Source organism: Plectropomus leopardus, chromosome 3 (assembly GCF_026936395.1).
Source record: "Plectropomus leopardus strain MGB_pleo_1.0 chromosome 3, ASM2693639v1, whole genome shotgun sequence".
Classification (NCBI taxonomy): Eukaryota; Metazoa; Chordata; class Actinopteri; order Perciformes; family Serranidae; genus Plectropomus; species Plectropomus leopardus.
This window is the reverse complement of record NC_142178.1, coordinates 38,732,479-38,755,697: the sequence shown is the minus strand read 5'-3', so window position 1 is coordinate 38,755,697 and position 23,219 is coordinate 38,732,479. Positions and strand designations below refer to the sequence as shown.

Below are 23,219 nucleotides of genomic sequence, written 5' to 3'. Positions count from 1 at the left end.
TATTTAAATGATTTTGTCAAACACTGCAAATGTCAAAGACTCATTTAGACTCAGAAAACAAAAACACGGTGCATCAGTTACCCTTTTCCCCATATTTATTTGAAATTATTCCAAATGATAAAAACATGGTTGATTAACATGAAATGACCACAGGGTTTTTGCTCTCAGAGTGGACGAGGTGAGGACGAGGTGAGGACAGGAGGGACGTGTCGGGGTCACCTGTGAGACAAGGTGAGCGTACATCTGGGACAGGAGACGTCATTCCATTTTTCGTTGTTGTTTTGTGTTTGTTGCCACCCACCTTCACCACAGCACCCGCCAAACGCGTTTACACAAACAACCCACTCCCCAAAACGTTGGCTCGTTGTTGGCAAAACCTCACTCACTCACACACACACACACACACACACACACACACACACACACACACACACACACACACACACACACACACACACACACACACACACACACACACACACACACACACACACACACACACACACACACCCCCATTCAGCTCACACACCCTTATGGCCAAACCTCCAGAGAAGTGCTACAGAGAGTCTATCCGACCAAAGCTCACCGACTGGAACAACGTTATAATCATCTCTCTTTCCTATATTACAAGCTTTTTACAACATAAAAATAGATCAATAACTATGATTACCATACTCCTTAATGTAAATATACAATATTTATTGCATTTTTCAAATAAACTCGTTTCTTATTCGTCATCTTGTCGTCATCTTTCCCCCCTTAAAAATCAAAAAATAAAAAGCACTGGTACCGATGAGACAGATTTGTGTAAGGCAAAGACCAGCAGGGGGCGCTGCGTCACTGAGAGTCTGCAGACGACGTCATGTTAGTGTTTTAACCCTTTGAAACCGGGATCTACGTCAGTTTTCCTGTGCAGCATTCAGATGCCTTTAACAAGCATTTAAACTTTTAAACCTGAGAGAAGCGGTTTGATTTCTTTTGGAAACAAAAAAAATGCACATTTTAGTAAGAAATCATCCTAAAAAATAGCCAGAAATAAAAAAAAGTCCTGAAAATGAGCAAGAGAAAAATCTTAGAGAACTGTTTAAAAAAAAACCCACACAACCGAAAAATGATACTATAACTTAATATATATTTATTATAAGTATATATCTAAAGTCATGTTGTGGAAATAACGGCATATGTGTTATCAGAATTATATATTTAAAATTATTTTAAAGAAATAGATTTTTGTATTGTTTTGTGTGGTTGGTTTTTGTTTTTTAATTTTCTTTTTTCTTCATTTTCAGGAATTTTTTGTATTTATTGCTATTTTTTTGGGGGGGGGGGCATTTCTTGCAAAGTTGCTCATTGCCGTCTTTCACGTTCTTAAAAGTAATCAGGCCAATTTCGCTCAGGTCTTAAAGGGTTAAAGAAAAGTAAAGAACGTCCGTCTGCTTCAACAGTTCTCTGGCACTTAGTGTTCCTTTTTTTTGTTTTTTTTTTTTGGTTAGCTGCTACCAAACTACAATCTGTACAAACTGCTCCTTGCATAGCAATTAAACGAAATCTCGTCCTCCTCGGGAAAAAAACAAACGGCCACCAGCAGCAAAACGTTGGTGATGATTCAGAGCAGAGTCGAGCTTTCAGAGCGACTTCCCTGGACAGAACGCTGATAAATGATCCCTTATAAACGCCGCCAAAACCTGCAGCTAAATCACACTAACTCCGTCCAGAAGACAAATGACAATGTAGTGTTTGCTGGAGATCGATGTCGACCGTGAACTACGGACACATCAGGGAACAACGGAGAATAAGGAGTCCAAAAACCCTCGTTAGCGTTTCGGCATCGCCTGTTCCCTCGTCTCAAAGTAAACGTTTTTTTGAGTGTTTTTGGTTAAAAGCCTGAAATAAGGTCTGTGGTTAACCAGAAACCAGAGCAAATTGGCTTTTTTTTCAAAAATTTGGGAAGAAAGCAATGTGCAACCGTAGAAAAATGACCCAAACAGAAGCAAGAAAATTGTAAAAAGAAAAAGAAAATATAAGAAAATTACCTGATAATTATTTCAATCAACAAAACAAGTAAATAACCTGGAAAAATGCTTTCTAAAAAGTTAGAAACATTATCGGAAAAATATTATATTTAGAAATGCAACAAAATATCATGAAAAATAGTAGAACAAAAAAACAAAAAGTAAGAAAAAAACTAAAGAAAAAAAGGCATTACATTATTTTAAATGTGTTGTTATGATAATTAAGCTCTCTCCTTGCTTTTTAAAAATATTTTTTTGAATCTATGATTTCATACGAATTTTGGGAACATTTCTTACCAAGTTGCCTCTTTTCCAAACTATATTCATAATCATCATAATTGCATATCCAATGTTACAGAAATATTTTCTTACTTTCATTTTTAGGCCCTTTTACCTCATCATTTCTTTACTTATTTTTAAACATTCTTTTTATTTTTAATTTGACAGATTTTTAAGAAATTTTATTGTTTATTTTTTATTAATTTCTTGTTAATTTTGGGTAATTTTCTTCATTGGTTGTTCATTGCCATCTTTCCATATCTAAAAAAAAAAAAAAAAAAAAAAATAAAATAAAAAAAGTTAAAAATTGCTCCGGTTTCAAAGAGCTTAAATTACGTGTTTTACTTCGATTGCATTTAGGCGTTAAACATCAGCAAAGTGGTCTTCATTTCATGAAGATGATCTTTTTGAACAAATGTGGAAGTATCAAACTTTGACCACAGAGCTTATTTTTTGCGATGATCCAAAATCCGATGAAAAATCTCAAAGGCTGTGTGACGAGAGAATCAGGGCAACGCTAACGTTTGCATCGGCCAACAGAAAGCGAACGGTATCGGGGACCTTTTTTATGATTTTTATCGACATGAATCCTCGGGTCCTCCGTTATCGTGAGTGCGATCATGCACAGTGTCTCGGTTTAGCAGGAAAGCTGCCGTGCAACATCGCCTGAAGATGGAAATATAAAACACCCCACAAGTACAGGAAAAGAAGAAAGAAATAGTCCCTCTCCAAATGTAAAAAATAATCGACCAGACAAAGCTTCTGCCATAACTTGGCGAGCTCTTCCAGTAAAGCGTTTAAAACGTGTCAAATTATATGAAGAACGTGTGTGGAAGCTGTCCTGTGCAGTTCATGCGACTCCACCCGCTTTTGGCACACTGACACAGATTCAGACGCACCCTCACCTGGCACAGCTGGAATGGCTATTTAAGACAAAACATAACCACAAAAATTATAATAATAATAATAATAATAATAACTGTCATTAAGCCCCCACATTCATGGCATCATCAGTTTTGTGGGAATTCACCAGCTGAAAATTCAAAAGAGTTTCCATTCGCTGAATTTGTTTCCCTCCCGCAAATTACACCAAAATCATAAAATCAGAATTATGAAAATCACCGATATCGTCATGATTATGCATAAAAAAAAAGATGGAATGCACGGTTTGGAAGTGTTCGGAGTTTGGTCCTGATATGTTTTGTGTCGAACAGAAGCCTCTACGTCCGGTCAGCAGACGAGTCGCAGTCAGAAAGTCGCCGACCCCCCGAGTGGTTTTTTTTTTGTTCTCTCGTGCAAAGACAGAAGAAGGTGAGCGGCGAGTCGTGTCAAACCTGCGTGGTGTCGAAGTGTTTTTTACTTCCAGCTGGTGGTTTTAGTGTTAGTGTGTGTTGTAGTGTGATGTGTGAACTGAGTGCTTCTTCACCACTCTCTCTCTCTCTCTCTCTCTCTCTCTCTCCCTCGCCGAGCGTCCGTCCAGTCGGCTGACTGAGAGTTCAAGTCCTGAGCTGAGGTCCGTTCACCTCCCCACCGGCGGCGCTGGAGGAGCTCCTCTCATCATGGCTGAGGAGAGACGCAGGAGACGGTCAGGTCAGTACAGGTCAGTTTTCACACTTTAGAAACACACTCAGCATGTTTATAAAATTTAAAAAAAGTTGAATTATTGAGTTAATCCGACTAAAACTGGACTTCTGAAATAAATGACAGCATGCAGCAGCCAGTAGCTCCTCAAATCTTTTCTGCAAATTTTTAAAAAAAATTTCGACTCCATCGCCCCTTCTGCTGAAGCACGACTTTTTTGCAGAAGAGAAGCACTTATCAATCTCAGGAAAAGGACTGAACGCAGCAGACCGCGACAGGATCCCCACTGGTGGCATGTGCCGAGCGGCCAGTCAGACCAGAGGAGAAAAACAAAACCGAAAGTGCTGGATGAAGAAAGGGAGGAGAGCCGGCATCAGGGCGAGGCTGACCCGACTTGAACCGAGAGCTGTTCCTCTGCCAAGCCTTCTTCTGCTAATGTCCGGTCGCGGGAGAATAAAGTGGATTAGATGTGATTTTGGCTCATTCAACAACGGGAATATTAGACACTGCTCTACACACATCTTCACAGAGACATGGTTAACCCCTAACATCCCGGATCAAGCTGTTGCGCTGGACGGGCCTTGTTAAGAGCCAACAGGACACAAGACTCATGAAAATTCAAAAAATGCATTGCAGGAATTGAACAATGCCATCAGCAGCAACATGCCCAAAAGACTGGATGGACTTTTCATAGTAACTGCTGATTTTAATCAACTCATCCTTCAACTCCAAAGATGTAGCAGGGACAAGGACAAAAGTAATTTAGGTTTTCAAACTTTAAAAAATTACTAGAAAATCTACCTTCTACACGTCAGTCTGACTGGAATTGGACTAAATCCAGTCTCTTCTGGTATCGGTCCTGAAAAACCAGTATCGGTTGACCTGTAGCATCTGTACACTGGATCCATCACATTTTTTGCAAATCGTCATCATCATGGTAAAATCTCAAACATTAAGACTGTTAAACGTCAGAAGGATTAATCAACGATTCATTCACTGCACCCAAGCAGACTTTAAAAAAGTGCTTCACAACAAAAAAATTAAACGATCACAAACAGGGAGATGACTATAATAATTCAATTGAATAAATTAAAAAACTGTATACTAAACGAGCCTGATTTACAGGACGCTGTGTAGCCTGAAAAAACAACAACACAACACGTAAATCTGTGAAGCAATCCCAAGAAAAATGTTAGATTTATATCAAATATTGCCCTTATATCACCTGCAGCGACCTCAGCTAAAACTGTGTACACCTGATCTGACGTCTGCGTGAGGGTCTCATATTCTTCCTTTATAAATACCTGTGTGTGTGTGTGTGTGTGTGTGTGTGTGGACTCATACCCTTGTTGTTTTTGCTGGGGTAGACCTTGTTGAAATGCCTGTACTCCTCTGGAGGTGGAAGATCTTCAATAGGATGGAAGTTGAACTTTGATTCAAAATCATCTGCAGGAAAGAAGAAAAAAACCCAGCTTTTTAAAAATGTGTGTGTGGGAGCCAAATATGTGCTAAAATAACCACGAGGTTGATGCGTGCTATTCAGGGTTTGAACAGCAGGTGTCACTGTGATACCAGCCTGAGGGCTCAGGTATACAGGCAGGAAAGGCCGTAGGTTTTTGACCGCTGTGGCGTTGAGGTTGTTTGCCGTCAGCTGAGTGTTTGATCGTTGATGAAGCTGGAAGTGGACATTGCTCATGTTTATGCACAGCGGAGGAAACAAAGAGACTGTCAGGCTGCAAACGCTGCAGGGAACTTGCTGTATGTGATGTTGAAAGTCTCAGTTTTGACTAAACATTAGCTAAAGGCATTTAAACAAAGTTTTGTGTTGGAGTTTGTAATATTCCTAATTCTAAATATTGACAGAGAGATATTTCAAACCACCTTATATTGACTTAACAGCAAAAGGATCTGCAGGCTGTCCTCTAAGGACTGCACTTTATATTTTTGCAGGTGATTCTTAAATGTAACCACCTTACAGATATTAGTACAGATGAATTTAATTTGTGCATTTTCATTAAAAAAACGCACAACATTTCAGACAAAAGCTGGAAAAATCACTTTTTTTTAAAAAAAGAAAGTCATTTTCAAGAACAAAATCAATTTCATTTTTGGATTTTGTTTTTTTTATCCTCTTATGTCAACTTGAATTGTCCAAAAATAATGCTGAAAATAATATTGTGTTTGAGTTATAGTGCAACTACAGAGGAACGTTCCCCAAACTGTCAGCAAGCAGCAGCTACAGAACCGTCCCTAAGTCACGGCTCTGCTGTGATCTCTGCACATTTACACCAAACATCAGATATCAGTTTATTCTTTCAGCAGAACCGAGACTCACGACACCTGAACTCAAACTGCGTCCAGCGTGTCCTCTCATCGTGTCCTCTCATCGTGTCCTCTCATCATGTCCCCGTCACACACACGGAGAAGGAGGGAGGGGGAAACGGCGGCCGCTTACACCGGTGTTCAGCGGTTAGAGCGGAGTGGACATTCGGAGCGGACGTGGCTGTAATGCGGTCTATCCAAATATTTCAATCAAGGAAATTTCATATCGCGATTGATATCGTTGTCGTTTTATCGCCCGGCCCTATCTGTGTGCCTGTCTGGTATAGAGTCCAAATGACAATAAAATAATCTTTTATTTTATTGTAAATGCATATCGGTTCCGATCGGTTATCAGTCTCATTAACTCCCAATATTTGGTATCAGTATTGGCCCTGAAAAGCCAATATCGGCTGACTTCTAATAGAGTTAATGTAATTATCAAAACACCATTTTCACCGTCTATTTCTGCAGACAACTGTGCGCTACACGTGGGAAAAAAATAAAAAATAAGAATTTTGCTTTAAAAATTGATGAACCTCAGTTTCTCTAGATGTTCTGCAGCTGAGCAGCAGCTGAGCAGCACAGCGGCTGCTCTAACTTGTTCACACAACAACAAAAAAAACGGGTTTGCAATGCTCACACACTGCTCACACATGCATGTGTGTTTTCTGCTTGTACAACGTGACCTCAGACAGTAATCTAGGAAGTGTCCTCTTCCTGATTTGTGAAACAGGAAACACCTAACAGGGCTCTTTTGCATCGCCGCAGAGGAATATTTGACTATCGATGTTCAAACGCCACCTTCACCTCAGCATCAAGATCAGAAACAAAACCCACGTTAACAGCTCCTGTGACTGAGGATTAAACACACATCTGAGGGTGAAAAAAACAGAATAACGCTACAAAGATACGAGAACAAATGATTACAGCTCACTGGAAGATTTAAAAAAAAAAAAGTGGTTTGTCAGAGTTAAAGCATCTCTCTTTATGCAGAAAACAGCAGCCAGTCCAAACCCTTAATTTGAAGGTTGTTTTATTTTCCCTTCGTCTCCTCACATCTGAAATCTCGTTCTGCCAGATTTTTTCAGCCGCGGCACGTGCAAAGTGTTGAATGGTGGAAAGAAGTCTGGCTGCATGAAAGCATCCAGGATATTTTGGGACTTTGAAGAGTCACTACACTGATTTTACACATTAAATTCATATGAAGACGATGACGCAGCGTGAAAACAGCTGCATCATGTCCTCTGTGGCTCCGTCTGAGCTTTTTGAAGTTAAAAAAATCATGACTGCAGGTCTAACTCTGCTTGGAAAGTGACAACGCGTCTGTCTTTTTACAGTGGAACCGTTAAAAAAGTGACGTCATGTAAACAAACACACACCTATCAGCTGAGTGCTCCGCGTCAGACTCACAACACTCTCAAGAGTCGCTTTATTTCTACGTTTCTACTTCTTAAATAGAAAACATTTTACACACAATTATTATGTTTTATACTGTGATATTTACAGGAAACGACTTTTAATACAGCCAACAGCAGCTGGGCTGTTATTGACGACGGTCATTTAACAAAAACTTATTTCAGTTCTTTGTTCATTTATCTGTTTATTTATTTTCCCTTTTTACATGACTGAAAGATCCTCATGTTCATTTGGTTGTATATTTTGTTTTTGTATGTTCATATAAACCACTAAAAAGAAAATTACAAAAAAAAGAAGCGCTCTACAAAATTATTGTATAAATTAAGTTAAACTTGAGATCAGGACGTGTATTCCTGTAATTTTTTTTTGAACGTCCTACAGAAGTAAATCCTGAGTGGAGGTCCTGCTTTATTCTAAACATCAAATTTTTTAAAGTCAAAGACGAGAAAAACACAGTTCCTCCTGCAGCGGTCGATGGTGAAATCATGAAAGAGAGGAGGAGGAGGAGGAGGAGGAGGAGTGTGATGATGCTGACTCACCTATGATGGACTTGGAGGAGGAGATGGAGGAGTGGCCGTTCCGGATGGGCGGGGGCGGTGGAGGGGGGCCAGCCGGGGTTCGGGAGGAGGATGATGAGACGGAGGAAGAGGAGGGAGGTGGAGGTGGTTTGCACACTCGGCTGTGAGGCTCTGAGACCGCCGAGCTGTGGACACGGTACGGGGGCGGGGGAGGAGGGGCATCCCGACCGCCGTTACGAGACCCAGAGGGGGGCACCTGGGGAGCTGTGTGGACAACACACAAATACACACACACACACACACACACACACACACACACACACAGTGATGAAGATGACATGTAGGATGTTACTTTGTAGGTCCAACTCCTCAGTTTCTTTAAGTGTTTTGCAGCTGAGCAGCAGCTGAGCAGCAGCTGAGCAGCAGCTGAACAGCAGCTGAGCAGCAGCTGAGCTGCAGCTGAGCTGCAGCTGAGCTGCAGCTGAGCAGCAGCTGAGCAGCAGCTGAACAGCAGCTGAGCAGCAGCTGAACAGCGCAGACAGCACAGCCAACTCCTCCACAGCAGGTGGACAACAAATTAAATGTGATTATTCTTCTTATTTATGCATATGAATCGCATTTTTGAGGGCATAAAGGTCTTAAAAACACATTTTGCACACGTTTCACCTCCATACTGGAAGCATACCCTAAACGTGAGCGTCGTGTGGCAGGGCTGCAACTTACATTTCTTTGTGCAACCTTGCCTCATAGAATAACAAATAAAGGGGCACACTGAGAGACCTCCTTCGGAGAGTCAGCTTAGATTACAATTTTTAACAAAAGTGTTAAAGGTTGGCTGAAGCAAAATCAGAGATGTGAGCATTTTTAACTATTTCATAAATTCTTATAATTAAGCGTTTTGAGTGCATGTCACCTTGATATTTGTCTTTTTTGTGTTGTAATTCTATGTAATCTTGATATAAATATTTACCTTTTCTCTTCTTTTTACTGTAATTGTTATTGTACGCATGTTACTGTATGTAACCTTGGTACATTTTTATTTTATTTTATTTTACTAAGACTAAATAGAGACGAGGAGAGTCCTTACAAAGACTCACCTTTTTAAACAGGCTTTTAATGTGATTGTGCAGTTTGTTTTTGTTTGTTATGCTGCTGTGTACTTTATCTGTGTCATGTTATTATGTTTATGTTGCTTTTTAACAATTGTAGTGTCTCTGAATACATGAAAAGTGCGTTATAAATAGTGTTTTATTATTATTATTACTAAGAGCTGGAAACTAGAAACAGCTATTATCTCTATATGTAGAAAAACAGTTGCATTGGCTTGTTTATAACAAGCTGAAGTTGTACTCTGTTTATTTGCAATGTTCTGATCAAATAAACTGAATAAATAAATAAATAAATGAACCTTGTAAAAGTGTCAGTGTGTTTTGTCGTTTAGTATCATCAAACAGCAGATCTCAGAGGAAAATCGTCACATTATAAACATCAGAAAAACAGTTATATTTTCTATGAACCGCTGTCTGCTGTAAGGAAACCAGTTTTAAACTGTAGCTCGTGACATTCAGCCGCTGTACGGCACCAGCAACACATCATGTGGCTCTTATATCTACGTTTAAATATCAGAATATTAAAAACAAACAGCACAGCGAGCAGCAGACGAACAGGAGCGATGACAGAAAACAGAGGAGGTCTTAATGTTTAAGTCTGGGTGAAATCAGAGCGTGAAAGTAAAGAGGAATGCTGGAATATTCCACACGGCTTCAGGAATGCAGAGAAACCAGGAGGCCTCGTGGCGAAGCGCCCCGCCGTCCAATCACAACACAGACCTGCGGCTAACAAGTGCCTTCCTGTTTAGTGTGTGTTCGGTCTGGAGTCAAATTATGAATATACGTTTTCCACTGAGTCGTAAATCTGCCCCTTGTAGGAAAGAAAATCTCATTATCATCTGTTAATTTGGGTTTTGGGTTTGGTATAAAATGATTAAATCTGTCTCTTAAATCCTCAAGTTTTTATTTCCGCAGAAACACACACACGTAGCTTCCTCTGAGTTTAGACACTTAAAGAAGAAGATATCTAATACATGTAATTATTCAAATAATATCTACCTATTTAAGGGAAAAAGAAATTCACACCGCGTCCTGAAAAAAAAACTAATTTCCCTGACTGTTGATCCAATGTGGAAAAAAGTCTAAAATCTCAGAAGCAGCTGTGGATATAATAGGAAATATTAACCCTTTGAAACATGAGCAAAATTCGCGTGATTTCGTTCAAAAACGTGGGAAAATGGAAACGAACAACTTTACAAGAAATTTGCAAGAAATTGGTAAAAAGTTACGAGAAAATAACCTAAAAATAGGCAATTTCAAAAAAAGAAAAAACAAAGAAAATAGCCTGAAAAAATGCTAAAAATGTTTATTTAAATTTAACATATATAAACATACATTTTCTGGACATTTTCCAATTTTTAAATTCATTTATTTTTTATTATTTTTTTAAAAAAATTCTTCACATTTTTCCTAATTTTCAGGTCATGTTCTGTCACCTTTTTTTTTCTTGCAATTTCTTTTTCCAGGTTGCTCTTTGCCTTTTCAGCCACACTTTCAAAAGAAGTCTATCCAATTTTTCTCAGGTTTCAAGGGTTTAAATGCTCGTGAGAGGCGTCTGAACGCAGCACAGGAAAACTGACGTCGACCCAGGTCTCAAAGGGTTAATCTACAGTATTTTAAGCATCTATGCAAGGCGGTGTTTTTACGTTCAGTAGAGCCGAACAAATGGCGTCTCTGCCCTCCGCTCCACTTTCGGAGCTGACCTGCAGTCGGAGTGATCGTGTGGAGGAAATGTTTGCTGCTTTACGGCTGCGTTGCACAACAGCGGTTCAGAGATAACGAGTCAAAACTTGCTCTTGTGCTCCGGACGAGCATTCCTCCAGCCGAGACGTTTTTGTGCATCACAGTGACGGTTTGAACACTGAACACACTCACATCTTTAACGTGTGTGAGGTCAAACAAGGTCAGTGCTGAGGCCATCGGTCAAATGATTGATTACTCGATCAGTGTGGAATAACTTTTTTTTTCCAAAGAGTCAACACAAGAGATGACTGGCTAAAAAAGGCGAGGGAGAATAAATAAATATTAAAAATAGTCATTCAGCTCAATCTGATCCACTGCTTTAGCCTTTTTTTATTATTCAAAATTTTAAATTTTTTATTTTTTTTTATTTTTATATATTTGCAAATTCCATGACCTTTCCAGGTTTTTTATGGCTGCAAGAACTCTGTTTTTTAAATATGTTAAATATGTTAAATATTAACGTGTTAAATATTAACGTTATCACTTTATAATCTGCAGACAGAATGTCAGGTGAGTTTATTTTCACAAGCTTTGACCTCTGACCTGTAGTAGACGTGAATACTGACGGTTTTGTGTGTTTACAGTGCGGCTGGTGCTACCTGATCTGCGTCCCGGCGGCTCTCTGGCGGGCGGCGGTGGTCTGCCGCCCTGCTGGGAGGATGGAGACGATGAGGGAGGAGGTGGAGGAGCGTGGCTGCGTCCTTGGCTGCCGCCTCCTGATGTGTGTTTTTTGTGCAGGGAGTTGTGCCTCTGTGGCAGCTCCGGAGCCCCGCCGCCGTCTACGTGGGACGGCCCGTTGGAGACGCCGCCTGATGTGTGCGGCCTGTACGGCGGGGGAGGCGGAGGAGCGGAGGAGCCTCCTGTTGGCGGTCTGCTGGAAGATGGAGGCTGCTTGGCGGAGCTGGGAGGGGTGGGGCCTCTGTTGGGCGTCGGTGGGAGGGGCTTCTCCCTGCTGTGAGAGGAGGATGAGGAAGATGGAGCACTTGATTTCTGATTGGGCGCAGGCGGAGCGTTGCCGCGGCCTCCTCTGTTGAAGGGGGGAGGAGGCGGCGGGGCGGAGGTGCTGTGCTTCATGCCGCCGCCTGTGGAGGAGCTGCTGCTGCCGCTGGAGGGGCGGGAGATGTCTGGGAGCGACGGGCGGTGGGTGCGCTGGTGCTCTGGTGGAGACGGCTTGTTGGCCGGGGAGGGAGAGGAGGAGCGGCCGGTGGGGGGGCGAGGGGCCGCGGGCCGGGCCCCGGGGGGCCTCAGTGCAGATCTGCCAACTGAACCGCCCGCTGAACCATCTGAGGACAAAGGAACGGCGTTCAGGACAATTAGGATTAGGATAATTCATTGATTTTATGGACTGAATATTCTTATTGCACTTTCATATTTAAATAAACAGGACGCTGTTTTCATTTCCATGTTGTGCTAAATTCCTGCTAATCTCGAAATATCAGCGTCAAAAAAGGACTTAAAATATGATTAATTTTCACCTGAATTCAGAGCGTCTCCTAGCAACAAAACACGAAACTATACCTTAAATATCAGCTCACAAAAAATAAAAATGCCACCACCATGCACCCAACATAAAACAGTGAAGGCTAAATGCAGCTGCAGTGGTTACTCAGTTTGTCTTTGAGAGCTGGAGCTGGAGGGATATTTTATTTATTTTTAAGGTGGTTTAAAAAAAAAAAAAGAATTAAATAATTAATCAAATATTAAAATAATTGCTCAATAATTTTCTACACATTGATTTACTGATTAATTGAGTGCTTAAGTTTTATGAGAACTAAAACAATTGACGTTTAAGCAATTTTAGATTACAAAATCAGTTCATATTGTGATGTAATACCTTTTAAAAAATATATAAATGGAGAAATAACCAAACAGGTTTTTGTTTGGGAAACAAATTAATTTAATGCAACAAATTAAATTATCTGACAAATCAAAGTACTTCTGCACATTAGTGCAAGAATCACATAAAAACTCTATGTTGCCATTAAATAGTTGATTAGCTGATTAAGATCTAATACATAATTATTATTTAAGTTATTAAAATGATAACTACCTCCATAAAAAGCATTCAAAATCTCTGATTTAAACACATTTATACATCTTGTAATTATCTAACTGCAATCATTGACCAGTAAAACATTTTTAAATCACATAATCAGATTTCTATGTTTGTATTTTTGTGTTTTTTCTCGACATAAAGCTTCTCTTGGCTGTATTAAGGGGGTCAGAGGTCACAGTCGCTCTGTCTAACTGTAAATATTTGATATCTCTAAAATAAGCTCCGGTTCATTCATAATTCATATCCCTCGTTCCTCGCTGCGTCGGCTCCGACCACAAATACGTCTGATCCATCTGTAAGCGTCAGAGCGGTCCATTAAGCTGAAAATAACCGCGTCCACGTCCAGATTTTCTCTGCTGATTCATACTTTGTGGACTTTCATGGCTTGTGGCCTTTAAAACATTCGGTGTGAAATGTTTACAGACTGAGAGACGAAGAGAGCGCTTTCTTCTCTTTTATCAGTTTATCTGGTGTTTGTGCCGACAGGCTGATTAAAGTGCCGACAGATCATCAATGATTTTATAAGATATATTATCTCACTGCCTTCAGAGGTGGACTTTGACTTATTTATGTACACAAACGATGACGACACTTTGACAAAGATCCTGCAGACTTTACAGAAACATGCAAACACTTCTAAATGTAAACAATCACAGCAGAAGCATTTTTTTTTACCTCCAACTGGGCGTAATTTCGGCACACCTCCTTGGAAAAGGCCTCCCATTCCCATCGGTCCTCCGCCTCCAAAACCTCCACCACCTCCTCCACCTCCTCCACCGCCGCCGCCTCCGCCACCTGATTCTGGTGAAAAGATCAGAGTCACGTCAGTGTAAACAAATATGAAAGCAGAACTAGAGATACATTTTAATATTCAAATATTTGGAGATAAGAGGAGTCATTCAGTTTCGTGGTAGATGGAGTGGCACAACTGTGCAGAGAGGAGCTACGATATTTCCCCAATTTTACACCTTTAACTGTCAACAACTACATTTTAAATTAGGGCTTTCTGATGATATATATATATAATATTCTATACAATGTTTGAATATATAATTTAAATAATCATACATATATTTTCTGGACATTTTAAAAAATAACTTCCTAGTTTTCTCTCTCTCTCTCTCTCACCATCTCATCTTGCAATTTCTTGCAATCTGCTAATTTCTTTTCCAATGTTTTCAGGATAATTTAACCTTTCTGCCCAGATTTCAAAGGTTTAAATACTTGAGAAAGGCGTCTGAATGCAAGAGACACTGATGTCCATCCAGGTTTCAAAGGATTAACAGCTCAGTGTCCTGATTGGGAATCAAATGTCAACCTGATGCAGCCTCTTAAAGACGGGAATGTCGGCCAGGATCGGCAGCATTTAATGACATTTTTAAAAAAACATTTTACGTACGGACCTTTACCACATCACGATAAACATGTAAACGCTGACAGCCCTGATTAAAATCCTTATCAAGCCAGAAACGTATAGACATGAGAAGCAGCAGCCAACTGAATTTACTGAATTTTCTTTTTTAAAGATATTTTTGGGGCGTTTTTGCCTTTAATTGATCGGACAGCCCAAGTGTGAAAGAGGAAGAGAGGGAGGGAATAACACGCAGCAAAAGGCCGAGACCAGAATCAAACCCGCGGCTGCTGCAGCGAGGACACAGCCTCTATACATGGGGCGCCCACTTTATCCACTGAGACACCAGACGTCCCGAATATTCTTTCTTTGCATATTTCATTAACACATTAAGCAGCAGCTACTAATTACTGACTGTCGTCACATTTGTCTGCGTAGATTTTATAAAATAAACTTTCTGTTCCACTTTGGTTCGTGTGTGTGTGTGTGTGTGTGTGTGTGTGAGTGTGTGTGAGTGTGTGAGTGTGAGTGTGAGTGTGTGAGTGTGAGTGTGAGTGTGTGTGAGTGAGTGTGTGTGAGTGTGTGTGAGTGTGAGTGTGTGTGTGTGTGTGAGTGTGTGTGAGAGTGTGTGAGAGTGTGTGAGAGTGTGTGAGAGTGTGTGTGCGTGTGTGTGTATGTGTGAGTGTGAGTGTGTGTGTGTGTGAGGAAATTGACTCACTCTCTAGAACTGGGCCGCTCCGGTCGTTGATCACGCCGACCTTCTTTAGTTTGGTGCCTTTGCAGATGTCCGACAGCAGCGCTCCTCTGCCTTTAGTCTCGGACACGCTCAGTTTTGGGGGAGTCGTGTTCGCCTGCAGAGGAAGTTCAAAAGTTACGATCACACCTCCGCTTCCTCGGCTCTGAGCCGTTTGGTTTGGTTTGTTTGGGTTCACTCGGCGTACTTTAAAACTGTGTCACAGTTTGCAAACAAACACGACACGAGTTTGTTGCCTTGTCATCCTGCCAGGTTTGACATTTTTATGCTGCAGTCGCTGAAACTGTTGATTTTGCTATAATTAAACTTCTCTGATGTTCATGCTAAGTAAAAACACAACCAGGACAATAAATAATAAGTCCAGACTTCAGATTTATTTTTTCCCTTCATTTTCCAAGAATAAGTAACTGCACTACAGATGTCTCAGAGGAAATATTTAACTTTTCCTCCTGGCTAAACAAACAAACACATTGTCTGCTTATAACCCAGCTGAAGTGCTTCTACAGTGTGTTAATACTCCTTAGATACACCGAACCAAAACTAATTTACTGTCAGTATTATGATCAAGTTTACTTCTTTAAGACTGGGCCAAAGAACAGTAAGCTGCTCACCTGTAATTCTCTACAGACGCTGATTTATTAAAATGAGGACATATGAGGAAAAGACACACAGAGCATTGACTGTACTGTAATGTCCCTTAAAATTTAAGTATTATAAGTGCAGGTCAGACTTTTGTTGAGAACTTGAACTAAATCCTGTGTACCAGTTAGGAGGAATCGGAGAAAATTGAGTCTCAGATGCATCATGATTCTCTCTTGAAAGATTTTGTCTTGATGCAGAAAATCAGAAATTTAAAATCTAATTCTCGACATTATTCAACAATTTTGAAAGACCAGGCTGAGCGTTTGTTATGCTTTAAATCCAGCAGCAGCGTGTCGATGGCGTTACGTCTGTGACGCTGTTTTGCTCTGTCCTCCACTGTAGACTGACACCGTAGACCTGATGAGATTGTGCTTATTTCTTCATTTTCCCTTGATTTTCTGGTAATTTGTCCTCGATTTTTGTGATTCTACCGTGGCTGAGGAGGCTACATATAAATGCATTTTTCTTTATTTGAGAGGACAGATGGCGTGAAATGGGGAGAGAGAGGAGGTGACATGCAGCTGAGGGCTGAGGGTGGAATCGAACCTGTGGCCACTGCGGCGAGGACACAGCTATTTGTACACAGGGCGCCACAATATTCACATGTTCATCCGCCTATCTGCAATAAGATGACATTCACCAGCGTTTTTTCTACTGTGTTACAATAATTGAATTATGATGTATAATGTACGGTAAAAAGGGCTTTTGAAGCAGTTTTTTGTGTTATTTTAAAGGTTCTTTCATAAATGTGTCTGACTAAATTTGTACACATTCAAAGGTAGCATAATAAAGCACTGAATTACTTTAAAACAGCTCAGTTACTTTTTTAAATTATGGGTCATTATATTTTAAAAGTAGGAAGTGGTCACACCATGAGAAATAAAAAAAATGTAAACATCAGTGATCCTTTGATCATCACATTATAGTCCTCTGAGGCGGCTGTAGAGTCCCAATCCCTGTACCTGCGGGGTGTCAGTGCCGTGCATTTAATGCAGGCGTACCTGATAAGGTGTATTTTACAGGAAATTGTTTTTAAACTGGATTTTGTTGTAGATGAATAATAACATTAATCTGTGTTTTTGTGGCTGGCTGGTGTTGAATCTCTGTGATGTGCTGCGAGCGTTCGCCCGCTCACTGACCTGACTGAAGGTGGGGGAGGCGGGGTCCCGGGAGGAGGGGAGGGGAGGAATAGGCATCCTGTCCCTCTGTTGGCACCTCTCTGTGTGGGGGTTAAAGACCGGCGACTTCACCGTCTCAGGTGGAACGACACGCGCTGTCTCCTGAAAAACAACACACACGTTTAAAGTGAAAAAAGGATGCTCTGTTGAAACTAATAAATAAAACAAAAAGGAAACAAACAAACTGTTCTATCAAAACGAATAAATAAAACAAAATTTTAAAAAAAGAAAAGAAAAACGGCCATTCTATCAAAACTAATACATTTTTTTTAAAAAAACTGTTCTACTGAAATTAACAAAAACTTTTAAAAAAAACCCAGAAAAAACCTGAAATAAAATTTTAAAAAGAAAAGGAAATCAGCCATGTATTGAACCTAATAAATTAAAAAAAAAAAATACTATTGAAACTAATAAAAACTAAAATAAAATTTCACAAAAGAAAAGGAAATCGGCCATTGTATTGAAACTAATACATAAATAAAAAAACATTCTATTAAAACTTATAAAAACTTTTTCCAAAAATGGCTCTATTGGAAATAACAAAAACTAAATTAAAAAAAGAAACGCAGCCAAAAAAAAGTTCTATTTTGTATTATTTTCTTTAAAAAGCGCAATATCAATACTTTTATCGGTTATTGTTGTTTACTGACTTACAGAACCTTTTAGTTTTGGTTGCACAGATTTTAGGGACATTTGAAGTTTGTAAGAAAGACACTTGAGGCATTTGAAGATACTTAAAAAAATGACATCTCAAAAAGCAAAAATTCTAATGTAGACACTGGTGGATCTTCTCTATTGCAGAGCTGAAAGGGTTAAAGTGCTTTCTGATGCAAGAAACACACGTTGTTATGGTGGCTGTAACAGCGCCCGGGATCATTTACATGATTTGTGGCAGGACGAGTATGAAACATGACTCAGAAGAGAGTAAAACATCTGACAGAAAACTGTAGATATCACAATAGTTTTTCAGCTGTGAAGCAAAAAAGAAAACGACAATCCTCAAATAAATCAGTAACACGATCATTACTCATTTTCACAAAATCATCCTGGTTTCATGAAGCTCGAGGTGAATAAACTCACTCCACCTGTCTGCAGGGCGAACCCTGAACTAGGAAAAAACCCATGAGATCATCGGGATTAGCTGCAGTTGTATCTGCGTTAAAGAGAAAACAAGACGACGAGGACGGATGCCAACACGCTTCATTCTGCTGCTTCACACTGGAAACAAACGTTTGCGCTCTTAAGAAAGGAGATTCTTGGGAGAGGGAAGCAGTTGCTGAAGCAGCTCCCGGGAAACACCGGTGAAGTGAGGAGAGAAGATGAGCGTTAAGAGAAACAAGAGGTACTTTAAACTGTTTGTAGCTGCACTGGCAGCCGGACTCGGCGATGGAAACTATCTTAAAAACTGCTGGTTGAATCGCTGTGAAATGTGGTGCAGAAACTCTTGAACCCCAGCAGATGAATCCTGCTGACTCTGGCGTGGTCGCTGCATGCTGGAGTTTGTGCAGGTGAGGTTCCCAACCTGGGGGTTCAGACCCCCATTAGGGTTCACCAAAGCTTCATGGGGGGGTCATTAGGCTTTCTATATGTTAAAGGGTATAAGAAAAGACCAGTGAAGACCCGAAAACAAGCTACCAACCTCGTCCTGCTTTAGAAAAGCACGCACTTAAAACAACCAAAGAGCTAACAGGACAATGGCCATGCACCAAGGCAATGAAAACACTGAATATGTCAAAAAAAGCTTATCATGTGTATCTGATTATTAAAAATTCAATGGAAAAAATAACATAGTACGGAGAATTGTATTAAAAGTTCCTAAAAATATCAGACAAACTGAACTCTGATGTAAAATTCACAGAAAATAACCTGCTCAAAATAATGTACTGTTATTGTTATGCATAGAAGTGAAATAAATAAAATACGTCACTTAGTCAGGGGGCATCTGTTAACTGAATGACAGAAACGGGTCCATTAAAGGGAAACTTCGCTGATTTCACTGAACCAGTTTCGTCTCAAACAATGTGAGTACTATAAGTAGATGAACTGTGGAAACTTCCCTCCATCTGACCAGTGCCTACGTATCTCTGCTCTCTCCGTCGGATGACACAAATTGATGCAAAACGCGTCATGCGGTGGAGATTTGCTGGCTGTTGGGGCTGTTACTAAAACAACAGGCTGCCCTTCAGCATTTTTGCATCGCCCGCCCACCATGCAGCCACCCCAGACACAAAGAGTACCGAAGCAGGTCAGACCCGCCCTTTCTCTCTCTGAAACTCTGACCAATATCTGATCAAACTGTAAAACTAGGCACTGCTAACAGAATAAAATTTAAGATTTTGTGAGTGCACTGCCTATTTCTCGCCTAAAATGTTTTCAGAAATGTATTTAGTGCTTTTTAGCTGTAACTGCAAGACTTTGGAGACAGTGGACTCCGTACTGCTTCCTGCACAAGAGAAAACAGTGTGGAAAATAAATAAATAAATACATAAAAAACTGTTTCACAGTACAATCCATTTTTTTCTAAGATTCTGTTAGTGAATTGTTTCACATCACGCTGTTTCACACGTACGGGGACGCATTACGTCGTCCTTCAGCTGAAGCGTTTATTGGTCCGGTGCAGCGCAGTGCATTCTGGTAGTTGTAGGTTTTTGACCTCTTTAGCAAAAGTGTACTTCTTCCTCTATTTTCTCTGCTCATGTAGCACCAGCATCTTTCTACAGTGTAGACAGACTAGTTAATTAACCCTTTGATACCTTTAAAGTTGGCATCATTTCTTTCAAAAACACACGAATTGAGCAACGAGCAACTTAACAACAAATGGCCAAAAAATAACACAAAATTAGTAAAGTTCCAACCTGTAAATAAGCACAAAATAAGAAAAGAAAAAAGGAAAAAAGAGAGAAATAACAAAAACCTACAGAAATAAAAGCTACAGAAAAATAACAACAAAATGACCCCAAGAAAGTGCTAAAAGTTTTTTTCCTGACATGATTTTGAAGTATATATTAGGAAAATTATAAATATAATGTTCTGAACTTTTCTCCCTTTTTTTAAAATAATCTAATTATTTTTAGATCATGTTTTTCACACCATTAACTTATTTTCTATTTTTATTTTTTTTTATTTTTGCAGTTTATGGGACATGTCTTGCCAAGTTGCTCATTGTTCCACTTCTTTTTGAAAGAGATTACACCAATTTTCGAGACTTAAATCCTGGTGAAAGGCATCTGAATGCAGCACAAGAAAACTGATGTGGATCCAGGTGTTAAAGGGTCAAAAAGGCCATCTTTCCAGCAATGAAATATGTCTTCAAAAGTTAAAAATTTGGGAACTAATGTCAAAGACAAGCAGTTGCTGAGTTTAAGTTAACTCACAGCAACAAAGCTTGTCCACATTAAACATACCTATGATATGCACACACCTGAAGCAGCTCTAAATGTGTCAACACACTGATTGAGGTCACACGATCTCCCCAAACCAGTTAGCTGTCTGGGCCCATTGTTGGCTCATGAAGGCAGTGCTGGCTCCTCACCCCGCCCTCGCCCTCGCCCTCACCCTCCGCCGCCGCTCCGTTCCTCAGGCAGCGTGGCTGAGCGTCGGGGCAGGTTTAGCACTGAGGGAAACCAAAGGAATCTCACCGAGCGAGCTCGCCAGTCAGTCAGCGACGAGGTTTAAACAGAGACAGAAACTGAGAGTGGGGGGTTATCGCTCCTCCAGGAGGAAAAATAAACGTTTGAGATCTGCTGAGTGAACAAGGACTCCACAAAGAGACCAGCTTCAAAGCATTACATCTGATATGAAACCAGTAAATATCAGAATAATTATACAGCTGCTATTAACTCGACTCGTCATTGTGTCTGAAACAGAGATGCATCAGCCTGAATTTACAGGTAAATCCATGTTTTACTAAAAGCGCTAAAACAGAAAACAAAACCAAAACAACATGCTTTTCTGATATTTTTTCTGTTTTATAATCAATCTGCTTCTAAGGTACCGCTGCAATAATTAGTTTATTAACTGTTTAACCCTTTGAAACCTGGATCAACATCACTTTTATTGTGAGTTCAGTTGCCTTTCACAAGTATTTAAATCTTGGTAAGAAATGTCCTGCAAAATGCAAGAAATTAAGGGAAAATGTCTAAAACTAAACTATCATTATTAATTATGATATTTATATATTTAAAATAATTTCTAAGAATTACTAGAAATTTTTTGTACTTTTTTCCCCAGTTCATTTTTTTTCTTTTTTACTTTCCTATTCTTCATTTGTTTTTTTTTTTGTTGTTTTTTTGAGTACTTTTAGGTATTTTTTTTTTTAATTTCTTTCTTATTTTTGGGTCATTTTTGGTCACTGCCTTCTTTTTTGTTTTTCAAAGAAATCACGCCAGATTTCAAAGGGTAATGGGAAATGTAATCAAAGACAATTTTGACAGTTGATTAATATTTTAAGTAATTTATTAAGTAAAACCTGCTTTAGCAAAGATTACTAAAGGTTTCTCTCTGCTTGATATTAATGTAAATTAAACACAGTCTGATTTAAAACTTCAGCAGCTTTTAGGACATCCGTTTTACAGTTTCTGGTAACATTTGATGGGAATTTTCCATTTCAGCGTCATGTTACAGACCAGATAGATTAATGGATACTAAAAATAACGGCTTCTTGCAGCGACATTACTTTCTATTTTTGGAACATCTTCACTCTTTCTCTTCTGAATTACCGCTGATGCCAAACATGAAACAGGCCTGCTGCTGACACAAGCATTTAGCAAAAACGTTAACAGATGTAAGAATTATTGAGCTTCTTAAAGGGATAAAAAGGAGCAAATAAACAGAGCACTTGAGATTAAGTTTGTTTTATGACTGTTTTTTGTCTTTTAGTGACTGTGAGGATAAAATTTGGGGATAAACCTGTTGATTCGGTGAGCCAGTGATGCTGCCAAAGGAAGTTTGATTGAGGTTTTCAGCAGTTAACGTGATGGAGAGCCTTACAGCATTTTAGGGAGGCATGTGAACGCCTTTATTTAGCAGTCATGTTAAGGGTTTTTAAGGAATTAACTGATCTCAAAAGTAGTAAAAACTGTGCCGACACCGTGTGGCGTGCACGTCACGGCTTCACCGTCAGGAGGGAAGAGACCGTGCACTTCACAGATGAGAGGTGGGATCCTGACTAGGACTGTGCAATTAATTGAATTTTGATTTCAATTTTGGCTCCCAACAATGAGAAAATCAATGTAATCATGAAAAACAATTATTTCTCCACATTACGTTTTGCAGGTGCGTTTTTGTCTTGTTCCCTGAGTGCCATGTGTATGCAAAATCTAAGTTCAACTGTTTATATTTGTTTTTAAGGTTCAATAAATGCAACATGTTTACAAAGTCAGTGATGGTAAATAATCGGGATTTCAATATTAACCAAAATAACTGTGATTATGATTCTTGCTCGAGCAGCCCTAATTCCCACACCTGACAGTTTTAGCGTGTCAGGTGAGAGAGAGACACCTTGCTCCTCGGAGCTCAGGTGTTAGCGTGGGAGAAAGCCCCGTGAGCCTGTCAGCGGCTGTGACACTTTATAGTTTGTCAAGTTAAAAAACTCTGACAGTTATGCAACACAACAATCTGTCCAGTGTTCAAAATCAGTGTTAAATTTCGTTGAGCATCTGAAACGTTAAGTATCTTAATTACGGAAGATACTGAAATTCACCTGTTCTGTGCTGCAGGACAGAGGAGCTGCGGGGAGGGGGTTAAAAACTGAATGCCGAATAGCTGAGTTTTTGGTTCCAGCCCTAACAGACACACACACAAAACACAGCTTTTGCAGAGCTCCGGACCGTAACTATTTAGTCACATTTTGTGACCACAGAGCACTTCTGTGATTTGCAAATACTTTTACATCTGAACTGGAGAGATGTTAGTTTGTTGCCCGCTCACAGTGAATGAATCCTCACGGTTAAAGGCGTCTGTATCTGTACCTGGGATGAGTCAGGCCCTTCAAAATAAAAGATCCATGGCTCCTGCTCTGATTTATTTGATTTAACAATCCTTGTTAAAATTTCATTATAAAAATACTTCCTTATAACTGTATTTTATTAAATGTTATTCTAAGAGTAGTGTATTTAACTTAATTATTTGAGTTTAGCTACTTTATTGTAAATGCAGTTTCAGTGAATTATTTTGTATTTTTGTAGTTAACATTCCTTTAAAGGATATTTCACATTATTGAGATATATATTGTGTATTGCGATATAGCCTTAAATTATT

General features: G+C 39.7%; 1 protein-coding gene across 1 annotated transcript; it reads right to left on the bottom strand.

Moving 5' to 3' along the window:
* Positions 1–77: 77 nt before the first annotated feature.
* Positions 78–16,994, bottom strand: wipf2a (WAS/WASL interacting protein family, member 2a). Its single transcript, XM_088075016.1, is given in 8 exon segments — positions 78–3,854; positions 5,217–5,318; positions 8,150–8,392; positions 11,580–12,263; positions 13,712–13,837; positions 15,106–15,238; positions 16,919–16,967; positions 16,969–16,994. Coding segments are annotated over 8 exon segments (1,392 nt in total). The 5' UTR covers positions 16,980–16,994; the 3' UTR covers positions 78–3,810.
* Positions 16,995–23,219: the final 6,225 nt, after the last annotated feature.